Source organism: Panthera pardus, unplaced genomic scaffold (genome assembly GCF_024362965.1).
Source record: "Panthera pardus isolate Hobbes unplaced genomic scaffold, ASM2436296v1 HiC_scaffold_24, whole genome shotgun sequence".
NCBI classification, from domain to species: domain Eukaryota; kingdom Metazoa; phylum Chordata; class Mammalia; order Carnivora; family Felidae; genus Panthera; species Panthera pardus.
In genome coordinates this window covers 114,505,970-114,525,112 of record NW_026526810.1, presented here as the reverse complement: position 1 = coordinate 114,525,112, position 19,143 = coordinate 114,505,970, and the positions used below count along the sequence as shown (strand labels likewise).

Genomic DNA, 19,143 nt, shown 5'->3' with positions numbered 1-19,143 from the left:
CCCAGATTCCCTCCAGAAACAATAGAAAACAAGAAATTCAAGCTACACAGAAACACACGCCCGGCATAACTGGAAGGCAGAGAATTGCCTAAAACTTCAAAACCACCATAAACAAACAAAGCAGACATGATTTCCCACTGAGAGATCTTGCACACCCCTGCTTCACCGGCACAAGGCTCTGCTATGAGCTAGGATGAGCCTGCGGCATGGCCTCTGGGGGAGAAGAAGGGGCACAGGAAGGGACAGGCACCCTTTGACAGTTGGAGGGCCCAGCAAGCCAAAAGAGAAAAAAGTTAGAAGTATATTATAGATGCTTTAGCAAATGGAAGACATGGCAGAGTTGTGGCAGATTAAGATATCTGCACTCTTCAGTGATGGGATCGTCCCCTTCCCCATTTCCTGTCCACCTTCCTCCTCCCCAGGGTCACCATCTAGGGGCCACCAGGCTTCTCTCTGCTGAATGCCTGGGAAAAGTTAAGGCTTCCAGAAGGGGTGGTTGGGGAGGGAATCTCTTCCTGGCATTCGATTTCAAACAGCAAGCTATTTGGATCTTCCCTCAGGGAATGTAATAGACTCAAAACTTAAGCGAAGTATCTGGGAGAAATATTCGGAGTAAGAACAAGACTCCCCCGCCCTTCTATGCTCTCTGCCACTTTCTCCAACCCAACCCCGACTTAAAAAAAAAAAAAAAAAAAAAAAAAAATTCCAGTCCGGTAGGAGGGGAGATGGCCAAGAAAAAATTATAAAAGCTGAGTTATCACTGGGTCCCAGACTGGAGTCCTAAACCCTCTTCCTTGCTACTTTATTTCTCAGGATTCCAGAGGGATGTGAGGTCAGAGGACACATGTGGCCACCTACTAAATCAGACTCTGCATTTAACAAGAATGCATAGCGAGGTTCCAGTAGGAAGGCCTTCTGTGACAGACAGAAAAGAGCCGAGAGAGAGAGAGAAAGAGAGAGAGAGAGAGGAGAGGGTTATGAATGGAAAGACCAGTGCCATGATTAAGAGTACCTTAGGGGGCAGATGTTCATAGCATCTATTAATTTCTTAACTAATTATTATTTGAGAAAGAAAAAAACCAGAGATACCTACGATAGAATATGTGTCACCTGCATCAAACGAGCCTGTCTGATCCCCGAGTGTGGCACATGTAAGGTTTTTAGCATATAAACATTCATAAGTGAACTACTAGGCCAGCAGGACTTACCCACCTACCCCTTTCCCCTACCCCATGTCCCTAGGGGGCCTTTCATGACAACCCTAGCCCCCACCCCATCCTCCCACCTCAGGAGAAATTGACCATTTCCTACTTTATTCCTAGCGCAAAGTAGGCGCTCAATAATTGTGTGCCAAATAATGAAAGTGTTGTGCTAGCAGGCTTTGATCAATTAGTAATTGTAATTGAAGCTGAATGTAATTAATTATATGATTTTGGGCTGTTCAGGTTTAATTCTACTAAAATTACATCATGAAAACAGGGCTGGTAGAAGGATTTCAGATAGAAAGGAGCTGTGACTGAAGCTTCCGTGTACAGTATGGTGCAGGCTGAGTTGGCCCCCTTGCCAGCAATAAAAGATTCACGCAGCTACGTAACTAAGGGGTTCTGATCTCGAATCCCATTTGGATGCAGAATCCAAAATCAAGCCCTATGCTACAATACCAAGCTTACGGAGCTGTGGGCACGCTCTGCTATGGACTCTGCTTAATTTGGGGACATTAATTTGCCTTGATCCATTTCTACTGCTGCATGTTTTCCATTTTTCATGCCATGTGAATTTCTTTTCAACTCTCACAGCCCCAGAGGGTGTTAGAACTAAAGAAGGATCTTTGGGGGAATCTTTAGAACAACGGTTTTTAGCCCAGTCAGACCTAACACAGCGTTTTTACAACAAATGTTTTGTATTGCCCCTTCCCATCTGAAATGAAATCCATAGAAACTATAATCTACCTACATAATTATATATATGATTTTTTCAAAGTCAGATCGATACAGGTGAGTTGTAATGACCATTCAAATGCAGGTCCAATGCAGGTGAACAATAATTCCTAAAGAAACCAATCAGCCCTCAATTCTCATGGCAATTACATTTCTGGAAAATGTAATGGTATTAAAAACCATGCAAAAAAAAATGCTTTACCTTTACATGTAAAACTGAGTTAGGTTGTAGACTCAGTTCATTATATATGATTTTCATCACACGAATATCCTATGGGACATTTGGAAATCACACAAGGTCAAAGGAAAATTCTTTGTTGAGTGAGGCTGTGATGCCCCCAGGAAGACATCTAGCATCCTCAACCCCACCAGCTCAATGCCAGTAACAACCCCCCAGTCATTGTGACAACCAAAACTGTTTCCAAGCACTTCCATGAAGTGCCTGGGGGTAGTAGCACCCCCACTGAGAACCACTGATTATAACCCGTTCTCCTTAATATGTAAGTGAGAAGTCAGAGGTGGGGGAGGGGGAGATTTGCCCTAAGTGACCAGCTGGTCAGCAGCACTCCAGGTCTCTGGATTCCCATTGCAGGATCCCTCCTGGCTCCCTGCTGCAGCTCCCCAAGATGAACAAGGTCAGAGGAGATCCAGGTTTTGCTCAGAAATCCTTTGGGTTCCAATGCAGAAACTCAGGATGGCTCCGCAAACCCCAGATCAAACTCCCTGCAAAAGAAAACACTGTCATGCAGTGTTGATAAAGTCCTCTAAGCTAGGGAATGACATCACAATGCCTTTAAATCAGTCTGTCCAAATGAGCCCAAGATGTCTCTTTCCCCATCACCAGAAAGCTAGGAACGTTCTGTCAGTGTGGAGAAGTTAACTTGTTTGTCCTCCTGTGTTTGCTAATGAGAGCCCTGAAACTATCGCAGGTAAAGAAAGGATCCAGCTTTGAGAGCAAAAGTAGCAACTGGGCGTTTGCCAACACTGCTCCGTCAGTAGCAGTTGACTGGTATGCTGTGCTAAGAAGCGTTCTAGAATCACATCCCAGCTCAAACCAAAAGGATGCAGTGATCACTTCAGAGTTTGCACTGGCCATGGTAGGGGTTGGCAACACCATGCTGTATTGCCATACCTGTTTTCGAACCCCAGACAAATCCAGTGTACTTGCCTAGGTCAGACGCTCATTAGTTTTACCAACGGCAGTCTATTTCATTCCATTTAATTCTTTAAAATTTCAGGCAAATATCTCCATCCTGATGGTTGACACGGTTCAATCGTGAGATAATCTACTATGAGTGGTGGTACTAGGACCCTGCCTCAGAATCTCACTCCCTCACTCAGTACACACAAGCTCAGTGTGTTATACACCAGTCATTGGCAAGCCTGTTGCGTTGCACATAAGAATCATCCTTTTTCAAGGTCCCGAATTCATAAAGTAATAGGCATCACACAAAACTCAACATGAGTGTCCACCATTTTCCACCTGAAATTAATGTACCCTTAGGTAAGGGATCAAGATGACACAGTACATAATGACTGTAACTAGAGCCTTGAATATTTCTTGCTAGGACAACTATCTTTTGAGTACAAGTGTCTTTTAGACAAAATGGCTAAATATTGTTTATGTTTAAATTTTTTTAGGTTTATTTATTTTAAGAGAGAGAGAGAGAATGGCAGGGGTGGGGCAGGCAGAAGACAGGGAGAATGAGAACCCCAAGCAAGCTCCACATTGTCAGCAAGGAGCCCGATGCAGGGCCAAACTCACAAACAATGAGATCATGACCTGAGCTGAAATTAAGAGACACTTAACTGACTGAGCCACCCAGGGACCCCCAGAAATATTGGTTATCTTTAAAGTCAATGAAAGTAGGTGACCTAGAAAAAAGACAGCTAGATGAACACGAAATGATCATTCTAAAAAGCTTCCTGGGTCTCCTGGGTGGCTCAGTTGGTTGAGCATCTGACTCTTGATTTCGGTTCACATCGTGATCCCAGGGTCGTGGGACTGATCTCCCCTCCTTCCCCCAACTCTGCCTCATCAGGCTCAGGGCTGAGCATGGGACTTGCTTAAGATACTCTCTCTCTTTCTACTTCTGCCCCTCCACCACTCACACAGTCCCTCCCTCTCAATAGATAGATGATACATTATAGATAGATAGATAGACAGACAGACAGACACAGACAGGACAAAAAAAGCTGCCTGGGGCATCTGGGTGACTCAATCAGTTAAACATCTGACTTGGGCTCAAGTCATGGTCTCCTGGTTCGTGAGTTCAAACCCCCATCAGGCTCACTGCTGTCAGCATGGAGCCTGCCTCAGATCCTCTGTCCCCCTCTCTCTTACGTTTTCTCAAAAATAAACATTTTTTAAAAAGTTGCCTGTATAATGCATTGAGGAGGGCACCTGTTGGGATGAGCACTAGGTGTTGTATGGAAACCAATATGACAATAAATCATATATATATATATATGTATATATATATATCATATATACCTCATATATGTATGTATATATATGTATGGAAACCAATATGACAATAAATCATATATATATATATAAATATATATATAAATCATATATACATAAATGTATATAAATCATATATATATATATATATATATATATATATATATATATATATATAAAGAAATACAAAATTAAGTCAAATGCTCTTAAGTGAACTGGTTTTAAAAATCTTAAAAATGGGGGAACCGGGGTGGCTCAAATCAGTTAAGTGTCCAACTCTTGATTTTGGCTGTTTATGATCTCACAGTTTGTAACTTTGAGCCCCAAGTCAGGCCCTGTGCTGACAGGGAAGAGCCTGTTTAGGATTCTCTCTCTCATTCTCTCTCTGCTCACTCTCTCTCCCAAAATAAAGTTAAAAATTTTTTTAATCTTACAAATGAAAAAAAAAAAGGCAAGAAACAATAGGAAGGTCAAATGGATCTGTAAACATTCAAGAACACTTAATTTGAGATAAACTTGTCTCTGGAGAGAACCCATCCTTAGGCAAATGGGTTTTTGGCAATGTGACTATAGACATTTTGGCCTTAGGTGAATTGGACAGGAGCCAGTTTGGTGGGACAAGATGGGAGACTCGGAGGACAGGGAGGGGACCAGATCCAGACCAGGATGGTGGTGGTAAGGAGGTAGAGGAGAGTTGCTGAATATGGGGGGAGGGGTTGCTCTGAAGGTCAAGGAGGGGTACAGGCTGATGCCTGGCTCTCGACCTGGGCGACTACGGGTGGCACCATCCAGTGAGACAGTGGGCCCTTTGGTCAAAATGAAATCTGGAGAAATAATAGCCCAAAAGAGAATCTAGAGATAGTCTCATCAAATCTTGCTTTCAGGTGGAGCTGCCGACTGGCAGCACTCGTCCCTATGAGTTGTTTAAATCCCTTTCTCCTCCCAGGCCACAGACTCCCAGCTCACCACTGCCTCCACCAGCAATAGCCTCCCTCCTTACCCAAAGCCATCTCCTTTTGTCAGAGAGACCACAGGTCACATTTTGTCTCTCCCCTTCCCTCCCCAATAAATAGGTGTTGAGGGACTACATGCGATATGCATGAACTGAGGCATGTGTAGGTGGCCACACAGTGACCAGTAAAGGGCCTGCTATGGCCTCCACTGTCACACATGAGACAAAGAAGTGCTCTTCCCCCTCCAAGACCTGCAGACAGAGGGTAGAAAATTGAGTGTGGATAGTGGAAATGGAGAGAAGGGTCAGAACTGGGAGGAGAAAGAAGCCACAGGGGCCCAGTGGTCTTGGGAGGCTCCCTACGCAAAGCAGGGCCTGAATGCTGTCACGAGCAGAAAGCAAAGGGGACTTAGATATAAGGACAAGCAGAGGAGGCAGAGTGGACAAGAGCAAGGCCATGGAGATGGGTGAGCCTGGTGTCTGTAACACAATGATATCAGCCTGTTTAGGAAGCCCACAACCCAGAGAGAGAGAGAGGTAACAATCCTCATGTGAGCCCTCATCTCACTCGGCCAGACATGTGGCACTAGGGAGTGGAGCAGGGACAGAAGCTTCCACACACACAGACCCGTTCCTAAACTTGTCCCTGGTTAAGCTCAAGTTCCGTGAACTGGCCTGTGCAGCTCTCAGGTCTACAGGGAACACCTGTCTTTATCTTAAATGCTCCCAGGGACGTCTCTATCAACCTAACAGTGTGATTAAAGAAAGAGCTCCCGCCAGCTCTCTGGGGGCGACCTGTGGACAGCAACTAGCAGAATCAATAAGAGAAATCAAGCCTATTTCAGCCAAAGAGCCAGCTTCTGAGAACCCCACGGGTCATTAGAAAACAGGCAGGACTACTATAAAAAGCACATCCACACAAATGGCATCCAGCCAGAACGGCATGGGTCCCTGTGTTCATTCTGACCAGAAAATGGCATTTAAAGTAACCAACTAGTAGCCCTCACTCTGTCTCAACAATGGCAATAAAAAACCTACTGTAATTTAACTCTGTCTGTTCTTGTTCAGTTGTACGGAGAGCATCCAGTCTATAATCATCTCTATTTTTTCTATGGATGTGTCTGTTATTTTCCTCTAGATTTCCTCGAGGCTCTCCACATCCTCCAAACATGAGTCCAGGGCCCTTAAAGATAATAGCTGCAATGATATGGACCCTTTTGGTTAAACATAAGATACCCAATTTAAAACAACTTACACAAAAAAGGGGAGGCAGATTTGTTGGCTCAAGTAACTGAAAAATCAAGGATGGATCTGACCTACAGGAATGGTTTGATCTAGGGGTTTAAAGGATGAGGCAGGCAAGATAGCCACCAGAGCTTAGCAACCAGTGGGAAGGTAGTCATTCTCCATATCTCTAGCTGAAGTTACAGGAAGGTCCTTCGGGTCATGAGCCCCTACCGGAACCAACCTCTGCATCCAGAGAGATGGCCGTCTGTCTACCCCCATGGTTTGTGAGAGCTCCTGGATCAGCACATTTGCAGGAATGGGTGTCCCTGCAGGAAAGGGGAAATCTGTACAAGTGCAAGGTTTACTGGGTAAACTGTCTATGTGCATGCTGTTTATCTATGTTTGCTTTTCCCTGTCGCTTTTACTAGCACTAACTCTTCGCATTCACCACAGTCCTCTGAGAAGGGCAACCTACGGAAAACCAGGCAATTTCACAGCAGGGGAAGCAGAAGCTCCAAGACCAAAGCAACCTGTCCACTGGTAGCAGAACTAGGGCGATGGGACTACTTCCAGCTGCCTGGCCCAGTATGGGCAGAGACGCTGGTCCAGGCCAAAGGTAGGAAGAAGTTCCAGATCTGCTCTGGGCACATCTTGCCATTAGATTATTAGAGACATTAACCGTTACAAGTCAGAAGTCACTTCTAACAAACTCATTAAAATGGCCCACGTTGGGGGCACCTGGGTAGCTCAGTTGGTTAAGCATCTGACTCAATTCCTTTTTTTTTTTTTTTAATTTTTTTTAACCTTTATTTATATTTTTGAGACAGAGAGAGACAGAGCATGAACGGGGGAGGGTCAGAGAGAGGGAGACACAGAATCCGAAACAGGCTCCAGGCTCTGAGCTGTCAGCACAGAGCCCGACGCGGGGCTCGAACTCCCGGACTGCGAGATCACGACCTGAGCTGAAGTCGGACGCTCAACCGACTGAGCCACCCAGGCGCCCCACGATTTCAACTCAGGTCATGATCTCACAGCTGATGGGATTGAGCCCTGCACCAGGCTCTGTGCTGACAGTGTGGAGCCTGCTTGGGATTCTCTCTCTCCCCCTCCCCCACACTCTCTCTTGCTCTCTTTCTCAATAAATTTTAAAAAATAAATGTCCCACATTGGTGGTTTTTCCCCCTCCCCCATCTTTTGTCACCTCTCCCTGCATACTTGGGAGAGGAAAAGGTAAAAAAGGCAGACCCCCTCTATATTCCTACTTTCCATGGAGCACACTGCAATCTCTGCCACTGTTAGCTCCCTTTACAAGGATTTCCCTAGAAGGGGGCATATCCCAGTGTCCACAGTGGCCTAAGGGGCTTGATGTTTGAGGCGCTGTTGGCCAGGTGAGCTCTGGGCCACACAGGCCTACCCTCCACAGAGAGATGGCTGTTCACAAGGTGTCCCTGCCCAGCTGAACCCACTGCGAGAGCCTCCCCAGCTCCAGACTGAGGAGGCTGTGGGAAGGCTGGGAGGGTCCAACTTCTTAGCAGGCTTGGTGGAAACAGTCTACTCTTACAGAAGAAAATGGAAAGTCAGAGGTTGAGAGCCTAAGCTCTGGCTGCAGACCACCTTGGTTCAGAACCTGCCTCCACCATTCACTGCCTGTGTGCCTCTAGCAAGCAACCTAAGCCCTCTGTGCCTCAGTTTACTCACCTGTACTAACGGGATAATAGCGGCCCCTACACTTCATTGGGTTATCATGTAAATTAAGTGAAATCAAATCCAAGGCCAGCACATGGTCAGGGCTCAAAATTAGCTATTATTATTGCTAATATTTTATCATTTATTGATAACTAATTCTTCTACTCAGAACAAAGTCTACCTTAGGATTCCCAAGCCTACCCACAGAATTCAATTGCGTGGTAGATAGCATAGTATCTCCCCCTCCCCCAAGAGGTGTGCTTTCTAGTCTCTGGAACTTGGAAATGTGACCTTACATGGTGGTCAAAAGTATTTGCAGGGGTGATAAAAAGACTTGAGAATGGGGAGAGATTCCTGGATTACCTTGGGGGATGGTTAAGTAGTTACAAGGTACTTATAAGAAGCAGGTAGGAGGGTCAGAATCAGAGAAAGCCACAACAAAGGAAGAAGAGGTACACGTGATACAGCCATGAGCCAAGAAATGCAGGCAGCTTCTAGAAATTGGAGAAGAATCCTCCTCTAGAGCTTCCAGAAAGAATGCAACCTGTCTGATACCCTGCTTTTCGACTTCTGACCTCCAGAAGTGTAAAATAACGAACTTGTACGTTGTTTTAAGCCACTCGGTGGTCAGCATCACCATGACCTGGCATGGGGCTCCTGACTACCACCCTTAAGGCATGGGTGTAGGGAGCATTTTATTGAAGAACACTCAGAAGAAGGCCTCCCCATACTCTAAAAGAACCCCATTCACATTAATTTCTCCAACAAATATTTATCATGTTTATTCTTACGAATACACATGACCACACTCACTACTTAGCAAGGGGCCTTAGCAGGGGTTCATCTAAGACCCAGGCTCCTTCCATCTTTCTGGTGGGCTATCCTCAGCTTGTTGGATTTTCTTAGGGGAGAGAGAGTCTGACTCCATTTTTGAGGTTACTCTGACAGCTTCTAAGCCCCACCTTTCTCTTTTCCTTTTGGCCACAAGTCTGGGCAAACTGATATGAATGCCCAAGTGTTCCCTCCATTGATACTACTGGAAAAGTTCAAATTATGGAAACCACGGCCCACACACAGGAGCCCTCATCCTATCCTAGTCTCACCCCAAGAAAAACCAGGGGCATCTGGGTGGCTCAGTCGGTTAAGTGTCCAACTTCGGCTCAGGTCATGATCTCGAGGTTCGTGAGTTCAAGTCCCGCATCAGGCTGTCTGCTGTCAGCACAGAGCCCGCTTTAGATCCTCTGTGCTCCTCTCTCTCTCTCTCTCTCTGCCCTGTCTTAGCTCACTCTTTTTCTTTCAAAAATAAATAAACAATAAAATTTTTTTAAATAAAAACAATACAAAAAACAATAAAAAATGTCTAGCCCTCATTCAAGCCAATCCAATCAGAATCCTGGGCATTCAAAGCTCTCTCCTGGTGATTCCAGTGTGCAGGTAGGGTTGTGAACCATAGACCTGAGATTGCAACCATGAGCATGTGCATCAGAATTCCCTGGAGAGCTTATTAAAAGATTGCTGAGCCCTGCCCCAGAGTTTTCGATTCAGCAAATCTGAGGTGGGGGCTGAGAATTTGCGTTTCCAATAAGCTCCCAGGTTATGCTGCGGCTGCCGGGTCAGAACCACACCTTCAGAACCATCTAGGTCCTTGCAGTTCAAAGTGTGCACTGTGGACCAGCAGCAAGAGATCCCCTGGGAGCTTGATAGAAATGCAGACTCTCAGGCCCCAAACCCACTGAGTCAGAATCCTGTGTTCTAATGGTTGTTACACAAAATTTTGAGACACACTGTTCTAGAATGAAAGTGCAGGGAGAGGGGATGAAGTCATGGGAGCTGAAAAGGCAGAGGTCAAGGGCTTCCTACCTAGCACTTCACCAGTCTTAAGAGCTTGTCCTTGCCTCTCACATATGGGAAAAAGAAAAACAGGAAGAAACATCGACAGAACCATGCAACTATTAAGCTGAAGGCAGAACTGAGCAGAGTGTTTTCTGCCCCCAGCAGTGCCTGCCAGGGGCACAGTGACCTGGCTGATGGCACGGCTGAGGCAGCCTCCAGAGAAAGCAGGCCAGGAGGCACTCACCACAGGAAAATGGACATCACAGCTAACCCAAGGTTTAACATGTACTCTGCTGAGGGCTGACCTCATCTTTCCTCCAAAAAAGGAGAGAGTGCCAAGCCAGTCTGTGCAGCTTCATAAGAGGCTTTACTTTACAGGAAGGAGGGAAGAGAGGAGGTGCGAATAGCCTTTTTGAACAAACGAGCTTTTACCAAAATGTTTATAGATTTAAGGCTGAGGAGACTGGGCCTCCTGCAGTTTCCCTTTGGCCAGTTACCTGCAAGCAGTGGGTACCAGGATACCTGGCATTCAAGGCCTCTTGTTGAATACAGGCCTTCCTGATCCAGCCCGACAAACACCACCGTCCCAAAATGTCAGGCTGCAAAGAACATGCCACTCTCTGTGGCCTTGTCTGTCCTGCCTACTAAGATCTTGACCCCTTACCAGTTCCCAACTTTTAGACCCCAGGCCCTCATGGCTATACCTGGAAACTACATCAGCCCAAGTGTCACTTGCACGGCTCCATTTACCTCTTCTCTCAGTTGCTTACACTGAGGGTAATTCTCAACCTCCCAATGAGTCCTGCTGCTAAGGATTTGCTCAGGTGCCTCTAGGAACCACTTTGGCTCTCTGAGAGGTCATTCATTGGCTGTTCACATTCTTGGAGGCCTGGGAGCAGGCTTGGAGCTCTGCGGAAATTAACCTGTCTATCGGACAACGCAATATTCCTTATGCAGGGGATGGGCGACACATGTAGTGTATTTTTAATGTACAGATTTCAGGAGCCCTGAAGATAAAGTATTCTGAAATTCTAAATACTTGCATGTTGGGCGCCTGGGTGGCTCAGTCAGTTAAGTGTCCAACTTCGGCTCAGGTCACGATCTCATGGTTTACAAGTTCAAGCCCCATGTCAGTCCCTGTGCTGACATCTCAGGGGTTGGAGCCTGCTTTGGATCTTGTGTCTCCCTCTCTGTTTCTCTCTCTCTCTCTCTCAAAAATTTGAAAAAGAAAATACTTACATGTTTATTTAGCACTTACTACAAGCCAGGATTCTGAACTTGCTAAGAACTGAGCACATACTTGAGAGGATGTAGACCACATGGCCATAGAGCTGGAATTTCTCTCTACTCCACCGAAAAGAGGAAGCAGGAGGAAATATCCATGTTGCCCAAATCAAAGAAGCCAACACCTAAACTGAATAAGAATTTAAGTGTTAAAAGGTAAAACATTCTTCAGAGTGAGCTGGTGATTTCCTGACACACTGTCGCTGCTGGGAGAAAAAAACATCACAGGATTTTACTGGGAAGCATCAAACCCAAATCAATTTACGGCAAGTTCCACAGGCCAGAGAAGGGATCAGAGCAAGGTCTTACATAGAAACTCAGCCATGCTATCGCTGAACCACGGAATAGAGATGGAGAGAGAATGATCTCCTACAGTTCTGGGCTCCAGATATGGCTCCACCCAGGCCGAGCAGAAAGCACAGGCCAGCGGTCAGTCCATAGAGATATACCTCGGGTCAAGGGCACAGGACAAGAAGACACCAGAGTAGTTATTATATAATAATCTGTCTGGTCTTTGTCCTGGCTTCTGGGAAGGTAACTGTAACTCCTTGGAATTTCTCGGTGATAGGAGTATCCTTTTCAGAGTGTGTCCCTTGTATCACACCCGGGTTTTTACTAGATGGCCCAGGGTGAGGGCAAGATCAGCCCACTTTCTCCAGGGAGTGGGGAGAAAGGAGGGCTGGAGACAGAGTTCAATCATGTGATCAATGATTCAATCGTGTCTATGCAAGGAAACCCTGAGAAAAACTCTGCACACTGAAGCCCAGTGAACACACGGATACGCTGAGAGGGCGACATGCCTGACCCCAGGGGAGAGGCCGTGGCAGCTCCTCACTCAGGATCCTCCTAGACCTTGCCTTACATGTCCCTTCATTTGGCTGGTCCTGATTTGTATCCCTTATAATAAAACTGTAATCACAAGTATCTTGCTTTCCTGAGATCTGTGAGCCATTCTAGCAAATTATAGAATTTGGGGGTGGGAGGGTGGGTATGGGGACACCCAAATTTGTAGTCAGCCGGTCAGAAGTTCATGTGGCCCGGCGAAGCTCCAAACCTGCGGCTTGTGCCTGACATGAGTCTCAAAGGCTCTATGCCCTGAAGCCTTTGGACTCTGCACTAGCTCTGGGTGGTCAGTGTCAGAACTGCATGCAGGCCACAGTGGTCCAGATCCACCCTGCCTCAGGCTCCAGGGAACATGCTGGACTCTCCTATCTCAACTGAAAATCCAATTCCTTCTGAAATCAAAGTTTTTGAGACTCCATTCAGGCACATATGACAGGCCAAAGAGTGAGTGTGATTTAGAACTATAGCACAGCGGAATGGAGTTCCACAATGGACCACCATTTAGCAGCTCTGTGACTTCAGGGAAGTAGGTCAACCTCTCTGAGCCTTGGTCCCCATCTCTGGAAGATGAGACTAATGACTTCTCCCCCTCATAGAGCTGACAGGACAATTTAATGATGTAATTTATTTATGAAGAGCCTAGCATGGTCTCTCCCCATGGAAGGCACTCAATATTATCATCAGCCAACTTTCTTCCTATTTTCAAACTTCCCTATACCCCAAACTCTCCCAGATTATCTACTCTCCCTGGATAATTGTTCTGGATGCTGGGCCCACTGGCAACATGCTGATGTTTTAGATCCCAGGGCAGGAGGGAGCCAACCATTAAACTAAAAGTGAGAAGTAACCATTACCTTGAACAAAAAGGACATTATATATTTACTTCAGTGGCTATAAAAGACACCATAAAATATAATATGCAGCATGCATCCTCATGATTAATAACAGATCTTGCAAATTATTCTCTCAGGTCCCCGGGTGCATCCAACTGGTCACTAAGAACAATTAATTCTTTCAGGAAATAAAGGGATTGAAAATCATCTCTGGTCAGCGGAAAACCTGCTTGTTGTATCATGAACAAAGAGAAGATGAGAGTTGGATCCAGGGGTTTTCTGGCCCTGTGAATGGGATGAAGTAAGATCAGAGACACTCAAACACAATTACTGCCGGTGAGCACAGGTGCTCGGTAATAGTAGGACCTGCCAAATGTGGAGTCTCTCAGGGACCTGGAGTTAGAGCACGACTATGGGGATGACCCAGAAACAGGAGCAGATGACTGAGTGGGGGCGGGGCAGCCCTGGCCATGGGCAACAGATGGAAGCATGGAGTCCAGACAGGAGACAAGGAGGCTCCAGAGTGGAACCCTAGCCACAGTGACTGAGGCTTACACTACAGTCTCCAGGACTGAGCGTCAAATGAGGAGCCGAAGGGCTAAGTCAGGACATGAGTAGAACAATGAGTAGAACAAAGCAATGAGTAGAACAAAGCAGGTGGAGAACCCAGAGAAACCAAAGGCAGAAGTTTCAGATGAGCCTCTGAGTTCTTGGCCTTGGGCTTCTTAACTCCTCTGACCAAAGCCTCAGAGTCTTGGAAAGTAAGAAAAGCCTACATGCGGCAGGAAGCGGCCACACAGGGAAAGGCTGGAAGGATGACAGGGGCAAGATGCCAAGCAGAACACAGTGGCACAAGACACCCAGGTCCACTCTTACCTAACGGCCAATGTGGACTCACCCCCAACCTAGAATAAAAATCCCATCAACAAAGCCCTTCCCTGCAACCCTCAAGGGGTTTTATTGAAACACAGTATATAAAACACCAAAGGGGTCACTGTGACAGCAGTGAACTCATGCCCTGGATGCCGAGCCACCTTGCTCAGGTGCAACACCTCTGGGGAATGACAGGACAAGGAGAGGGAATCTGTTCCCAGCAAGATCAGAAACAATGCTCTCTTCCAACAAAATCAAAGTGCCCACAAGTTAAATGTAGGAATTCATGTAGGAAGTCAGTGGGATTCATGGTCCATCCTGACAACAGGAGTTGTTACCGGAAGTAGGGTGACATCCAGCCCCATGGCACCCACCTAGAGTGGTGGGCCATCTCCCTGGATCAGGGGAGAAGCCTACTGCAGGGGACAGCTTGTGGGCCCAGAGACAAGGGCTATAGCATAGGGGAGGGATTCCAGAGGTGTGAAGTATAGTGGTGCCATGGACAATGATCGTGGGGTCCCAGGCCACCATGTGACAGAAATAGGGCACCTGGGTGGAGACATGACAGAGGAGTGGAGTGAAAAGTCAACTTGCCCACCACAGAATCACACTGGAAAGGGAAAGGGGACAGCAAGTCCACTCAGTATGGAGTGGGCAACAGCCAGCAAAGAAAGGCCAAGATCCAGCTGGCCAGCTTCAACCCCTTCACACGCAGAATGAGTTCATGAAGGTTGATCTGCCATAAGTCGAAGGCCTCGCTGAAAGAGATCTGGGCCCTTCTGAAGGACGAACAGGTACTCTTCTTCTTGTGCCTGCAGGACAGACAAGAAGGGAGGAGAGAACAAGAGATAAAGAGGCAAGAAGCACTCAGTATCACAACAACAGAAGATCCTGACTTAGTCAACTTACCAGGCCCCTGCCCTAGCGGATAACTCCTGGTTACATGATCATAGCACTGCCCACCCACCCAGAGACCAGAGGGACTCAACTACTCCAAAGGAACTTTCCAGATAAGTGGGGTAATAAAAGCAGCGGTTTCACAGGGCATCAAAGATCTAATGGACCCACTGGGTAGAACATTCCAATGTGTCCCTTTTTCTGGAAGGTTAGTAAATATATGCTAATCCCGAATCCCCCAAATTCAGTATAAAAGCTTTCCCAAACTTTCTGAGACTGAATCACCTGGAAACTAGGTCAGGTGGCCCTGAGAGGCTGAGGCCAGTATGGATTCAACCCAGCTCAACCCCTTCTGCGTTAACAAAAGAACATAACAAAAATTGGTGTTATGATAATGACCCTTTAAGACTTGGTTCCCAGAACCCTCAAAGAATAAATCATGCTCAGACCTTTCTGTGTGCAGTCTATTTTGCTATAATCTAATTCAATATCTGATCATGGTTGCATGATGTATGTGGTCAACACTCCCTTCATCAATTTGCCAAAATGACCCATTCCCTGCACTGGATGGATGGGAGTTGACACCAGTCTAGGCCTCCTCTCTCAGAAGAGAAAATTCAGCCAGAGCATGGCCATTACCATGTATCTGCACACTCAGGGAGAAAGGCCTAGAACCTTCACTTCTCTAGCAATACCTCCCTGAGGAAGTACCTTCCCTCCCTCACCAATACTCCAAGGGCACTGAGGCATCTAAAAAGATCTGATATCCCAAGTGAACCTGCTGGCGACACTTCCCTGAGTCAGAGCCACACGTGCAGGGAAAAGAACATTGGCCTTGCCGCTTAGCCAATCCTGCGGAGACGGGTCCTGGGACCAGTTAGAGATGGGATGCATGCATCAGGGTGTCCTGATTCCAAGCCCAGGGGACACTTGGATGGGACTGAGACTCTCAGAAAGCATCTCAAGCTTTAGTGAAGGTAAGAATCACCTAGGGGTGCCTGGGTGGCTCAGTTGGCTAAGCGTCCGACTTTGGCTCAGGTCATGATCTCATGGCTTGTGAGTTAGAGCCCCATGTTGGGCTCTGTGCTGACAGCTCAGAGCCTGGAGCCTGCTTCGGATTCTGTGTCCCTCTCTCGCTCTGCTCCTCCCTGCTCATGCGCTCAGGCTCGCTCTCTCTCTCTCTCTCTCTCAAGAACAAATAAAACATTTTAAAAAATTAAAAAAAAAAATTACCTGGAAAACCTGACTAGGAGGTGAGGTCCTAAAATCCACATACTTTAAAGTACAGGTGGCTCTCTGGACTGCCCAAAAACACAGCCCGGAATCAGCGAATTCACCGGAGCTGTCTCCTGCCCCTAACTTTTCCTCCAAGGACAGGTGCAGACTAGGGAGCTCAGGCAAGGCCCTGGGGACTGGTGGGAGAAAGTGGAGGCAAATGAGACCCCTGGAGCAGGCCAGGGAGCTAGGAGGGAAGGAGAGGCCAGAGCCCACACTCACGTGGCCAGCGCTCTGATGCAGCAACGTGACATGTTGAGGAAGGAGCTGGCACTGGCACGGGTGCCCAGGGCAGCCTCAATCCCACGGAGCAAGTCATTGGTCTTGAAGATGAGCAGCATCTGGCGAGGCACATGGTTGAGGAGCTGGCTGATCTCGGGGAGGTAGTTGGCGGCATTGTTGCGGATCTCTGAGTCCTGAAGCAGCAACAGGGAGACAGACATGGAGAGTTGGTGTGGGAAGTGGGGCTCAGGGTGGTAGGTGCCTATGGCTGAGGGGCTGCAAGGAGGCTCCAGAAGGGAGCTTCTAGCATATGGCTGCCTCGGTGCCACTAGGGAGCTCCCCAGAAGGAAGCTTAACACGGGGGCTTTGTAGTCTGACAAACCTGGATATGACGTCTCACCCCAACTTCTGGCCTAGCACTGGACGCAGTACAGGAGCACATCAACAGGACCTCTGCCATTCTTGGTTCCCCAAGGTCACCAATACCGATCCTCCGAGCCCACAAGCCAGTACTGACTGGGGCAGGAAGTCTACTTCCTCATCAGCCATTTGATGAGGCTGGAGTTAGCTAGCCTTTGGCCCAAGGGTTCACCCGTGTGAGGTGAACCAAGGCTTTTCTCACTGGCCACCAATTTGATGACAGGCCTGGAAGGAGCCCTGGAAGCTGGTGCCAGCTGAGTCATGTCCCCCATCCCTTCAGCCAAGCCCAGGCTGGTGCAGTTCATAGATCTCAGCTCCTGACCCTAACCCAACTCCAAAGTCTAGCTCTATCCCCTGCCTGACTCTGTGCCCCACCAGACACACCCAGAGCCCCGCCGCCCCCTCAGTGCTTGAGGTCCCGCTGCCCAAAGAGCAGGAGCCAGGGCTTACCCCATGCTGGTGTCTGAGTGTGAGGTCTGGCTTCTTTCCCTGCCCCTGAACTCTGCAGGGCTCTGCGCAAACACCTGCCCCCAGCCAGAGCCCTGAGCATGATGGTGCACTTCTGACCTCTTCTCAATCTCCAGAGAAAATGGCTGCAGGCATTAGCTCATTTAATCCTCACAATGACCCTATCAGGTAAATGTATCACCCCCGTTTGAGAAAAGGAAACCAAAGGACTGAGAAGTTAGGCAACCTGCCTGCGGGCCACAGCTAGTAAGTGGTGAGTCAGGGTTGGAATCCTTGCAGAGCCCAGGCCACCACCACCACCAGGACCTGCCTCCTCTCACCTCACAGCAGGGACCCCGACCCTGGGCAAGTCCTTTCATCTCTTAGAACCCAGGGTCCTCACCTAAAAACTGGGAATGCTGAGGCCCCCTGGGCCCACCTCCCAGTCTGACCAAGAGGGACAGCAGAGATAAGGATCGGGGAGATGCTTGGTGCTTGCTAATCCAAGTCATGACAAGGGGCGCAGCAATGCTGCCAAAGGCTTCCCCACGCGGCCGCCTTCTGCAGCAAAAGCAGGACTCTCAGCCCTTTCCGGAATACGTGTGCACTGCTGATAACTGAGTAGCTGTGAAACTCGAAATGTCCCTCAGGCAGGAGCTATCAGACTGGAACATCTCAACACCAAGCCAGACACTGAGGCTGTCTGTCTCCCCACCGCCTCCCACCATAGTTACAGGCCACCCTGCCCGAGGGTTAAGGCCAGATCAAGGCCTTGCTCACCAGAGGGACCCCCTCAGCAAGGTGGGGACTGACCTGGATGGAGACAGCCCCTCTCAGAGCACCTGCACCCACGCAGGCTCCCTCTAGGGGGCATCTCTTCAAGCTTGGACTATCCTGTTGGTGAGTGTCTGCAGTAGACTCTGTTGGGTGCCTACCCAACAGCCATTCCTCATTCTCCTTTCTCTAAAGAACCCCATTTTTGCTTGCTTGACCCCTTGGGGCCATGTTCTTCAGGGAGGCGAGTCCCAGGGTGGGGGATCTTGATTGGTCTCAGCCATGGTGTGCCCTGAGCGGAATGCCTCTGCCAAGTGATTGGCTCAGGCATAGACATGAGACACAATTCTGGCCAATTGACCTAGGGGGGAGTCTTTTGAACCCTCTGGGAAAGGTTTTCTTATTAAGGAACAATATATGAGAAGAAATGGCCCCTAATTCCCACCTCTGGACGTCAATCAGGGTATAAAGGTATGAAGCTTGTAACTGCCACAGTCATCTTAGAACCACAAGAGTTAGCCCAGAGCCCTGAATTGCTGATCTACTCAGTTAACCAACCTGGACCCACCTACCTCCAGGCTTCTTGTTATGAAGAAAATAAATGCTTAAATGTTTAAGCCACTTTTAGTTGGAAAAACATCTACCCTGACACAATGTTGGAGGTTACACTCATTCTCAATAAGACTAAGACTCAGAAAAATGGAACCCTTACATCTCAGAGACTGGGTTGGGGCTGGTCTGGAGCAGCTAAGTTTATTCTCTCTCTGGGTTTTCGTCCAAAGTGAGGAAATGGATTCCATGTCTCCAGAACCTATACCAATACCTCTCTGTTAGATGTGGTCCCAGGACTGCAGGCCTTTATAAAAAGATGTGCAAGAAAGGATTCTTGCCCTCCAGGTACTCACCACCCAGCTGGAGAATTCACAGAAGTATACAAACAGCCACTCTCAGAGTCTAAGATGGCGTGCATGTGAGTGATACAAGTATTAAGGGGCCATGTTTGGCAAAGGTGATGAACAGGAGCTTCCTGGCTGGTGCTATGGACTGAATTGTGTCCCAAATCAATACGTTGAAGTCCTAACCCGAGTATGACTATATTTGGAGACAAGGCCTTCAAAGAGGTCAACAAAATTAAGTGACTTCATAAGGGTGAAGTGTGACTTTATATTCTAA

At 47.7% G+C, this 19,143-nt stretch overlaps 1 protein-coding gene across 5 annotated transcripts in view; it reads right to left on the bottom strand.

Moving 5' to 3' along the window:
- Positions 1-13,996: 13,996 nt before the first annotated feature.
- ADCK1 (aarF domain containing kinase 1) overlaps positions 13,997-19,143 on the bottom strand; it is a 150,245-nt gene continuing 145,098 nt past the window's right edge. For all 5 annotated transcript variants that reach the window (XM_053889657.1, XM_019427332.2, XM_053889660.1 and 2 more), the window contains 2 exons: positions 16,330-16,523; positions 13,997-14,747 (listed from right to left, as the gene is read on the bottom strand). In XM_053889657.1, coding sequence (XP_053745632.1) covers positions 14,576-14,747; positions 16,330-16,523 — 366 coding nt within the window. In that variant the 3' untranslated portion in view covers positions 13,997-14,575. The remainder of the gene's footprint in view (positions 14,748-16,329; positions 16,524-19,143) is intronic.